Genomic DNA, 10,770 nt, shown 5'->3' on the forward strand with positions numbered 1-10,770 from the left:
CGGCGACGTTCGGCTACTTCCGCCAACTTCGTTCGGGAGCTTCGGAACTCTTCGGCGGGAGACCCCAAGGCGTTCCGGGGCCGCTCGGTTGTTTCCGGAACTGTACGGCTGGGTTTCCGACGGGGCCAAGCCCTTTCGTCAGCGGTCCATCCTCTCCCCCTAGGATGGCTCACCCAGCGCTTGGCACAGGGTGGGCGCTCAGCAAACATTTGTTTTGGGGTTTATGTTTATGAATGAACGTGTGAGTGCGTGAACTCTTTAAGCCCAGCCCCGGAGTCCCCGGCGCTTCCGGCCTTCTCCGTGAGCGCTCGGCTGTAGCCGGAAGGCCCACTCGGGCGCCTTCGGAACTCTCCGGAAATGCTCTTCGGAGAGGGTGGCCGCCCTTCGTTTGGGCCCCTGCCGGGTTCGGGTCTGTTCGGGCACTTGGGGACCCTTCAGGCCCCTCGTTTCCCCCCTCTTCGGGGTCCTTTTGGAATAAAGTCTTCAAGCGCTGGGCCTAGAGAGAAGCCAGACCTCAACTCGTCGCAGACACCCCCCCACCTCGGGGAGCGCGGGTTTCCCCTCAGGGCGACCTGTTTGCAGGAAAAGGGATTTGCCTGGGAAAGCCCTTGGTCCCTCCCTTTAGGGGTCCCACACCTGCCGCCCAGCCCCCTGCCCATCCTCCCCTTGAGCCCACTATGTTGCACCCCATAAACTCCCTGCGAGTCTACTTTCTGCGTATTTCCTTCTTTAAAAAATATTTTTTTATTAATTTTTGACAGAGAGGAAGGGAGGAGAGAGCCAGAAACATCGATGAGAGAGAAACACCCATCAGCCGCCTCCTGCACACCCTCCACTGGGGTCCCGCCCGCCACCAAGTCACACGCCCCCGACCGGAATCGAACCTGGGACCTACCCCCTCACCCCTCATCCCCAGTCCGCAGGCCGACGCTCTATCCACTGAGCAAACCCGGCTTCGGCTGGCCCCTGGCGTTGACCCCACCTGGCCTCGCCGTGGGTGCACGGAAGGCGCTGGAGGCGGAGAGGACACAACGGGGCCCCGCGCCCCGCGCTCCCGGACTCCGTTAGCGCGTCCTGAGCGCTGGCCACGTGTTGCTCCTGCTCCTTGGGGGTGCGGGAACCCTCTGGGTCCCCCTCCTGCCCCAGCGGGGTTCCCCTCACCCCCAGCCCCGGGCCCCGCACCGGAAACCCCGGCCAGAGCCGGCCCGCCGCCGCCGCCGGCTCCGATGACCAGCTGGCCGGCTGCGGGGCGCACCTGGCGCCGGCCCCGACCCCGCCCCGCCGGGCGGGCGGCGCCGGAACAGCCGGCCCGGAGCCAGCGCGGAGCCCGGCATGGCGGCGGCGGCGGCCGTGAGCGTCCCGCAGGGCCCCGCGCCCCCCGCGCCCGCCGCGCCCGCGCCCCCCGCGCCCCCCGCCGCCGGGCTGGGCCGCTGCCGCGCGGCGCTGCTGCTGGCCGTGGCGCTGGACGTGGCGGGCATGGCGGCGCTGCTGACCGGCGTGTTCGCGCAGCTGCAGGTGCGCGGCCGCGACTTCGGCGACCTGCTCATCTACTCGGGCGCGCTGCTGGTGTTCGTGAGCCTGCTGGGCTGGATCCTCTGGTACACCGGCAACATCGAGATCTCCCGCCAGGAGCTCGAGCGCGACTACGGCCTGCGGCCCTCGGCGCTCGCCCGCCTGGCGCGCAAGCTGTCCCGCCGCTGGTCCGCGCCCGCCGCCGCCGGCCCGCGCGCGCCCGGGGCCAGGGGCGCCCGCCGCGCCCCCCGCGCGCCCCCGCCGGGCGCCGGCTCCCGCCGCGTGCGCCTGCAGCTCGCCACGCTCGAGGCCGCGCCGGGGTCCGCGGGCGCCGGCCCCGACTGAGCCCCCCGAGGTGAGCGGCCCGGGGGCGGGGCGGGGCGGGCGGGGAGGGGATGGAGGGCGAGGGAAAGAGGGAGGGGCCCCGGGGAGGAGAGCGGGGCTTCGGGGGAGGTGGGAGGAGGGATGAGGGAGACCCAGGGGGAGATGGTGTGTGTGTGTGAGAGAGAGAGAGAGGGAGGGAGGGAGGGAGGGAGAGACCATGCCCTGGCTGGTGTGGCTCAATGGTTAGAGCGTCGGCCTGCGGACTGAAGGGTCCCAGGTTCGATTCCGGTCAAGGGCATGTACCTTGGTTGCGGGCACTTCCCCAGTAGGAGGTGTGCAGGAGGCAGCTGCTCGATGTCTCTAACTATCCCTCTCTTTTCCTCTATAAACAATCAATAAAATATATTATTTTTTAAAAAGAGAGATAGAGACCATGCAGCGAGAGACACCCAGGCCCAGACAGAGCAGCAGAGACCCTGGGGATGGGGGGGGGGGGGGGGGCAGGCAGGAGTGCAGACGTGGGAGGCACCTTGAGATAGAAAGCTAGAAACACAGAAGAGAGAGAAACCTCGTTCAGCTGAGCTGCCCTCTGCACACGCCCCACTAGATATGTTTCTGCAACCAAGGTACACACCCTTGACCAGAATTGAACTTGGGACCCTTGAGCCCACAGGCGGAAGCTCTATCCACTGAGCCAAACCGGTTAGGGCTGGTGCCACCTCTTGCCCAAGGGCACACAGCTGGGATTCTCCTGCCCAAAGGTGTAAGGAGAGCCCTAGCTGGTGTGGCTCAGTGGATAGAGCACTGTGCTGTGTGTGGACTGAAGGGTCCCAGGTTTGCTTCCGCTCAAGGGGACATGCCACGGTTGCAGACTCAATCCCCAATAGGGGGCGTGCAAGAGACAGCCGATCAACGATGAGAATGTTTCTCTTTCCCTCTCCCTCTCTGAAATCAATTTTTTATTTTATTTTTTAAGAAATATATTTTATTGCCGAAACTGGTTTGGCTCAGTGGATAGAGCGTCGGTCTGCGGACTGAAGGGTCCCGGGTTCGATTCCGGTCAGGGGCATGTACGTTGGTTGTGGGCACATCCCCGGTAGGGGGTGTGCAGGAGGCAGCTGGTCGATGTTTCTCTCTTATCTACATTTCTAGCTCTCTGTCTCTCTCCCTTCCTCTCTGTAGAAAATCAATAAAATATATTTTAAAAAAAGAAATGTTAAATATATATATATATAAAAAAATATATATATATATATTATTGATTTTGTACAGAGAGGAAGGGAGAGGGATAGTTAGAAACATTGATGAGAGAGAGTCATTGATCAGCTGCCTCTTGCACACCCCCTACTGGGGATATGCCCGAAACCAAGGTACATGCCCTTGACTGGAATCGAACCCGGGACCCTTCAGTCCCCAAGCCTACGCTCTATCCATTGAGCTAAACCGGTCTTGGCTGAAATCAATTTAAAAAAAAAATTTCCAAAAAGAAAGTCTCGCCCTAGCTGGTTCGGCTCAGTGGATAGAGCACCGGCCTGCGAAACAAAGGGTCCTGGGTTCGATTGGGGTTCGATTTGGGTCAGGGGCACGTACTCCCGTAGCAGGCTCCCCCCTGGCCCCAGCCCTGGTTGCGGCTCATGCAGGAGGCAATCAATCCATTGTTTCTCTCTGTCTCTCCCTCTCTCTTCCACTCTCCCTAAAAATCAATGGAAAGGTATCCCCGGGCAAGGATTTTTTTAAAAGAAAAGAAAAAGAAAGTCTAGCCCTGACGGGAGTGTTGGCCTGCGGACTGACAGGTCCCCGGTTCGATTCCAGCCCAGGGCATGTACCTTGGTTGTGGGCACATCCACAGTGGGGCGTGTGCAGGAGGCAGCTGATGGATGGGTGGATGGATGGATGGATGAATGGATAAGTGGATGAATGGGTTGATGGGTGGGTGGCCGGGTGGGTGGATGGATGGGTGAATGGAAGGGTGGATGGACAGATGGGTGGATGGGAAGGTGGATGAATAGATGGATGGATGGATGGATGGATGGATGGATGGATGGATGGATGGATGGATAAGTGGATGAATGGGTTGATGGGTGGGTGGCTGGGTGGGTGGGTGGATTCCAGACACAGAAATCCTCCTCAGTGGGAGGGTGAGGTGCTCCCAGCTCATGAATTTTAACAGAAGGACCCACAGGTCCTGGCTCCAGTGCCTCTCCTCCCACTCTGGGACCAACATTAGTTGCGTGGCCATGCACTTACCCTTTGTCACTTGTCCTGTCTTCTCTCTCTCTCTCTCCCTCTCTCTCCCCCCCTCTCCCTCTCTCTCCCCATGTCTCCCACATCTCTGTCCCCCTGCACCTGTCTCTCCTGGTCTCGGTCCCCACCTGGACCACGTGTCCGTGAGTGAAAGCCACCTGGGCGCTGCAGCCACCAGGGCGTGGAGGGGTGAGGAGACCTGGGCCGGCCTCAGGCAGAGGGAGAGGGGCTGATGCGGGGGGACGGCTTCCCGGGGTGCCCTGGCCGCTGGGCGGTGAGTGCAGAGAACTCAGGGCTCCGGGGTCCCCAGCAGCCACTGACACCTCCCTCCCGCCCTCCTGCAGACAAAGCCAAGGATGCCCCTGTGAGGACCGGACTGAGACGCAGCTGGCCCCCTCCCGTGGCCTCAGGACGCCTCCCCACCAGGATGCTCCCTGTCGCCTGCATAAAGGACTGCCTCCCAGCTCCGCTTGTCTCTCTGGGCGGGCGCCTCCGGGGCGGGGCGGGCGGCTGAGGGGACTGGGTCCGGCCACATGCACGTGAGCATGCCAGGCCCCGGGGACAGGGCGCCCAGCTCTCCAGCCCAGACCACCCTCTGGGCCCAGACGCCCCCACCCGGGACCCTCCGAGAATCAGGTGACCAGACGTCCCGCTGGGGGCGGGACAGTGCCCATGTCTAACAATCTGTCCCACGTCCCACGCGTTTAAAAACCAAAGGACTTGGTTGTGCACGCCGATGGGCCTGGCCAGCGGCCGTAGACAACAGGGGGGGTGGGGGCATCTGTGGGGAGGGGTTTGGGGTGGGAATGGGGGGATGAGGACAATGGACAATGATGTGAGACCATAATCAATAACATTTTTAAGAAGTAAAATAGTCTCGATGTTTGGAAGAGTCTTTCCAAACATCGGGACTGTTTTTAAAACCCTGCGGGACAGATCGTTAAAAATCAGGACGTCTGGTCACCTTATCCTAGAAGCAAAGAGAGGGGCAAATCAGACCTGCAAAGATGCTTATTGGGGGGGGGGGGGTACAGAGAGGGGAGGTGGGTGTGGCTCTGGTGCTGGGAGGGGGAGGGGGACGGGGCCAGGAGAGTCAGGGTTCGGTGGCTGATGGAACTGTATCCCGGGTCCCAGAAAGCGTCTGCTGGACCCCGGGACTCTGAGAGGTCAGGTTGTTGTGGGGGGGGGGGTGCTGGGGGGGGGGGTGCAAGAGGAGGCTCACGTCCTGCAGGGACCCCCCCCACACACACACACACACACTGTTCCCACTGGGGAAGCCTGGGAAATGCTGGGAGGTCCCATGGCGGGAGCTGGGGTGTCAGCCCGCCTCAGCCTGGTTCACACCACCCCTAACTCCCTCCTCCCAGACCCCCTTCCACAGCCCAAGCCCTGCCACTCACCCCCCCACACACACACACACCCCGTGCCTCCAGTTCCCTGGCTCTCAGCAAAGAGAGCCAGGTGTCTGTATGCTCTATCTCTATCCTTTTTTCTTCTCTTTTTCTAAAACTATTTTTTTATATTGATTTCAGAGAAGAAGGAAGAGGGAGCGAGAAACATCAACGGTGAGAGGATCATGGATGGGCTGCCTCCTGCACGCCCCCCACTGGGGACGGAGCCTGTACCCTGGGCAGGTGGCCTGACTGGGAATCGAACTGGGACCTCCTGGTTCCTAGGTTGATGCTCAACCACTGAGCCACACGGGCTGAGCCATCTTTATTCTTTTTTTTTTTTTTTTTTTTTTTTTTTTTTTTTTTTTTTTTTTTTTTTTTTGCGGGGGGAGAGGAAGGGAGAGGGAGAGAGCGAGAGAAACATCCGCGACGGGAGAGAATCGAGGACCGGCCGCCTCCTGCACGCCCGAGCCCTGTGCCCCTGCCGGGAATCGAACCCTTACCTCGGGTTCCAGGGTCGCGGTCAGCCGCGGAAGCACGCGGCCGGGCTGCATTCTCCATCTTTATTGAGGGGCCCTCGGGCGCCCTACCCCTCCCCCGCGGTGTCCTCCGCCTCCGTGGCCGAGGCCCCCCCTCGCAGACTTGCTGGCCGCCTGGCTGCTGGCCTGGGACTTGGCCTTCGACCTCTTCGCCTGCGCGGAGCTGGAGGGCCAGGGCGTGGGGCGCCGAGACATCCCCTTCGCCGGGAGGCCCAGGGCGTCCCGGCTCTTCACCCACCTGCAGGGAGCACGCTCAGCCCCGCCCGGCGCTGCCCGCCTCCTGCCCCTGCCCTCCTCCCCTCCTCCTCCTCTTCCTCCCCCTCCTCCTCCTCTCCCTTCTCCTCCTTCCCTCCTCCTCCTCTCCCTTCTCCTCCTTCCCTCCTCCTCCTCTCCCTTCTCCTCCTCCCCCCTCCTCCCCCTCCTCCCCCTCCTCCTGCTCCTGCCCTCCTCCCCCTCCTCCCCCTCCTCCTCCTCCTCCCCCTCCTCCTCCTCCTCCCCCTCCTCCCCCTCCTCCCCCTACTCCTCCTCCTCCCCCTCCTCTCCCTCCTCCCCTCCTCCTCCTCTTCCTCTCCCTCCTCCTCCTGCCCCTGCCCTCCTCCCCTCCTTCTCCTCTTCCTGTTCCTCCTCCTCCCTTCCTCCCCCTCCTCCTCCTCTCCCTTCTCCTCCTCCCCTCTCCTCCCCCTCCTCCTGCTCCTGCCCTCCTCCCCCTCCTCCTCCTCCTCCCCCTCCTCCCCCTCCTCCTCCTCTTCTTCTTCCTCCCCCTCCTCCTCCTCCTCTTCCTCCTCCCCCTCCTCCTTCTCCTCCCCCTCCTCTCCCTCCTCCCCTCCTCCTCCTCTTCCTCCTCCCCCTCCTCCTCCTCCCTCCTCCTTCCCCCTCATCCTGCTCCTGCCCTCCTCTCCCTCCTCCTCCTGCTCCTGCCCTCCTCCCCCTCCTCCCCCTCCCCCTCCTCTCCCTCCTCCTCCTGCTCCTGCCCTCCTCCCCCTCCTCCCCCTCCCCCTCCTCCTCCCTCCTCCTCCCGCTCCTGCCCTCCTCCCCTCCTCCTCCCCCTCCCCCTCCTTCCCCTCTTCCTCCTCTCCCTCCCCCTCCCCCTCCCCTCCCCCCTCCCCCTCCCCCTCCCCTCCTCCCCCCTCCCCCTCCCCCTCCCCCTCCCCCCTCCCCCTCCCCCTCCCCCTCCTCCCCCTGCGGCCCGGCCTCCCCAGCCCCACTCGCCAGTACAGCAGGACGCTGAAGATCACGAACAGCAGCGCCGCGCAGGTCCAGCTCAGCGCCCACAGGTGCTTCAGCCGCATATTCTCTGGACAGACACGGCCGTGAGCCCGCCGGCCCCGCCCGCCCCCCGCGCCGCCCGGCACTCACCGTCCGGCCGCTGGTGGTAGCAGATGCCGTCCCGGTAGCAGCATCGCAGGCGCAGACACAGATTGGGGTTCTCGATGGCCGCCTGCCCCCCACAGCTCTCCCGGTTCCACACATCTCCCTCACAGCCTGGCGGGCAGGGGCTGTCAGAGCCCCCCAGGGCCGCGGCCCAGGAGCCCAGGCTGACACCCAGCTCTGCCTGGTGCGGGCTCCGCCTGGACCCCAGCCTCCGCCCTCACACCCAGGAGCCCAGGCCCAGCCTCCGCCCTCAGACCCAGGAGCCCAGGCCCCCAGCCTCCGCCCTCAGACCCAGGAGCCCAGGCCCCCAGCCCTCCTCCCTCAGACCCAGGAGCCCAGGCCCCCAGCCACCTCCCTCAAACCCAGGAGCCCAGGCCCCCAGCCCTCCTCCCTCAGACCCAGGAGCCCAGGCCCAGCCTCCGCCCTCAGACCCAGGAGCCCAGGCCCCCAGCCCTCCTCCCTCAGGCCCAGGGGGTCCCCCAACCCCTCCTCCCTCAGACCCAGGAGCCCAGGCCCAGCCTCCTCCCTCGGACCCAGGAGCCCAGGCCCAGCATCCGCCCTCAGACCCAGGAGCCCAGGCCCCCAGCCTCCTCCCTCAGACCCAGGAGCCCAGGCCCAGCCTCCGCCCTCAGACCCAGGAGCCCAGGCCCAGCCTCCTGCCTCAGACCCAGGAGCCCAGGCCCAGCCTCCGCCCTCAGACCCAGGAGCCCAGGCCCCCAGCCCTCCGCCCTCAGACCCAGGAGCCCAGGCCCAGCCTCCGCCCTCAGACCCAGGAGCCCAGGCCCAGCCTCCGCCCTCAGACCCAGGAGCCCAGGCCCCCAGCCCCTCCTCTCTCAGACCCAGGAGCCCAGGCCCCCAGCCCTCCTCCCTCAGACCCAGGAACTAAAGCCCAGGCTCACCCTCCGCCCTCAGACCCAGGAGCCCAGGCCCCCAGCCTCCTCCCTCAGACCCAGGAGCCCAGATCCCAGCCCTCCTCCCTCAGACCCAGGAGCCCAGCCCCCAGCCCTTCCTCCCTCAGACCCAGGAGCCCAGGCCCCCAGCCTCCTCCCTCAGACCCAGGAGCCCAGACCCCCAGCCCTCCTCCCTCAGGCCCAGGGGGTCCCCCAACCCCTCCTCCCTCAGACCCAGGAGCCCAGGCCCAGCCTCCTCCCTCGGACCCAGGAGCCCAGGCCCCCAGCCCTCCTCCTTCAGACCCAGGACACCAGCTCCCAGCCCTCCTCCCTCAGACCCAGGACCCCAGGCCCCCAGCCTCCGCCCTCAGACCCAGGAGCCCAGGCCCAGCCTCCGCCCTCAGACCCAGGAGCCCAGGCCCCCAGCCTCCGCCCTCAGACCCAGGAGCCCAGGCCCCCAGCCTCCTCCCTCAGACCCAGGAGCCCAGGCCCCCAGCCCCTCCTCCCTCAGACCCAGGAACTAAAGCCCAGCCTCCGCCCTCAGATCCAGGAGCCCAGGCTCACCCTCCGCCCTCAGACCCAGGAGCCCAGGCCCCCAGCCTCCTCCCTCAGACCCAGGAGCCCAGATCCCAGCCCTCCTCCCTCAGACCCAGGAGCCCAGCCCCCAGCCCTTCCACCCTCAGACCCAGGAGCCCAGGCCCCCAGCCTCCTCCCTCAGACCCAGGAGCCCAGGCCCCCAGCCCTCCTCCCTCAGGCCCAGGGGGTCCCCCAACCCCTCCTCCCTCAGACCCAGGAGCCCAGGCCCAGCCTCCTCCCTCGGACCCAGGAGCCCCCGCCCCCCGCCCTCCTCCTTCAGACCCAGGACACCAGCTCCCAGCCCTCCTCCCTCAGACCCAGGACCCCAGGCCCAGCCTCCGCCCTTAGACCCAGGAGCCCAGGCCCCCAGCCCCTCCTCCCTCGGACCCAGGAGCCCAGGCCCTCAGCCCCCCTCCCTCGGACCCAGGAGCCCAGGCCCTCAGCCCTCCTTCCTCGGACCCAGGAGCCCAGGCCCCCAGCCTCCTCCCTCAGACCTTGGAGCCCAGGCCCCCAGCCCTCCTCCCTCAGACCCAGGAGCCCAGGCCCTCAGCCCCTCCTCCCTCGGACCCAGGAGCCCAGGCCCCCAGCCCCTCCCCGCCTGTGGGAGCCCAGGCCCTCAGCCCCTCCTCCCTCAGACCCAGGAGCCCAGGCCCCCAGCCCCTCCCCGCCTGTGGGAGCCCAGGCCCCCAGCCTCCTCCCTCAGACCCAGGAGCCCAGGCCCCCAGCCCTCCTCCCTCAGACCCAGGGGGTCCCCCAGACCCTTCTCCCTCAGACCCAGGAGCCCAGGCCCCAGCCCTCCTCCCTCAGACCCAGGAGCCCAGGCCCCCAGCCCTCCTCCTCCCTCAGACCCAGGGGGTCCCCAGCCCTCCTCCCTCAGACCCAGGAGCCCAGGCCCCCAGCCTCCTCCCTCAGACCCAGGAGCCCAGGCCCCCAGCCCTCCTCCCTCAGGCCCAGGGGGTCCCCCAACCCCTCCTCCCTCAGACCCAGGAGCCCAGGCCCAGCCTCCTCCCTCGGACCCAGGAGCCCAGGCCCCCAGCCCTCCTCCTTCAGACCCAGGACACCAGCTCCCAGCCCTCCTCCCTCAGACCCAGGACCCCAGGCCCAGCCTCCGCCCTTAGACCCAGGAGCCCAGGCCCCCAGCCCCTCCTCCCCCGGACCCAGGAGCCCAGGCCCTCAGCCCTCCTCCCTCGGACCCAGGAGCCCAGGCCCTCAGCCCTCCTCCCTCGGACCCAGGAGCCCAGGCCCCCAGCCTCCTCCCTCAGACCTTGGAGCCCAGGCCCCCAGCCCTCCTCCCTCAGACCCAGGAGCCCAGGCCCCCACCCCCTCCTCCCCCGGACCCAGGAGCCCAGGCCCCCAGCCCCTCCCCGCCTGTGGGAGCCCAGGCCCTCAGCCCCTCCTCCCTCAGACCCAGGAGCCCAGGCCCCCAGCCCCTCCCCGCCTGTGGGAGCCCAGGCCCCCAGCCTCCGCCCTCAGACCCAGGAGCCCAGGCCCCCAGCCTCCTCCCTCAGACCCAGGAGCCCAGGCTCCCAGCCCTCCTCCCTCAGACCCAGGAGCCCAGGCCCAGCCTCCTCCCTCGGACCCAGGAGCCCAGGCCCCCAGCCCCTCCTCCCTCGGACCCAGGAGCCCAGGCACTCAGCCCCTCCTTCCTCGGACCCAGGAGCCCAGGCCCCAGCCTCCTCCCTCGGACCCAGGAGCCCAGGCCCCCAGCCCCTCCCCGCCTGTGGGAGCCCAGGCCCGGCCTCCGCTCACTCCACGGATAGAAGAATCCCTGGATCCCGTTCCCATCTGTGGAGGAAAGAGAGGCCTCAGGCGCCTGTGGGGGCGGCGGCGCCCCGCTCAGCCCCTGCCCCTCTCCGGCCCCTCACCTACTGAGCCCTGCATCGCCAGGAAGAGGCTCAAGGCTGGGACCCCCCAGCCCACCAT

General features: G+C 66.5%; 2 protein-coding genes across 2 annotated transcripts; one reads left to right on the forward strand and one right to left on the reverse strand.

Moving 5' to 3' along the window:
- The first annotated feature begins 1,302 nt into the window (after positions 1-1,302).
- On the forward strand, positions 1,303-4,543 carry TMEM238 (transmembrane protein 238). The gene is made up of 2 exons (XM_036436417.2): positions 1,303-1,867; positions 4,425-4,543. The coding sequence occupies exon 1, from the start codon at positions 1,333-1,335 to the stop codon at positions 1,855-1,857; it is 525 nt and encodes a 174-aa protein (XP_036292310.1). The 5' UTR covers positions 1,303-1,332; the 3' UTR covers positions 1,858-1,867; positions 4,425-4,543.
- Positions 4,544-5,173: 630 nt separating this feature from the next.
- On the reverse strand, positions 5,174-10,770 carry TMEM190 (transmembrane protein 190). The gene is made up of 5 exons (XM_045581195.1): positions 10,713-10,770; positions 10,597-10,632; positions 7,367-7,492; positions 7,216-7,304; positions 5,174-5,272 (listed from the first exon to the last, which is right to left on the reverse strand). The coding sequence occupies exons 1-5, from the start codon at positions 10,768-10,770 to the stop codon at positions 5,174-5,176; spliced, it is 408 nt and encodes a 135-aa protein (XP_045437151.1).

Source organism: Pipistrellus kuhlii, unplaced genomic scaffold (genome assembly GCF_014108245.1).
Source record: "Pipistrellus kuhlii isolate mPipKuh1 unplaced genomic scaffold, mPipKuh1.p scaffold_m20_p_136, whole genome shotgun sequence".
Lineage (NCBI taxonomy): Eukaryota > Metazoa > Chordata > Mammalia > Chiroptera > Vespertilionidae > Pipistrellus > Pipistrellus kuhlii.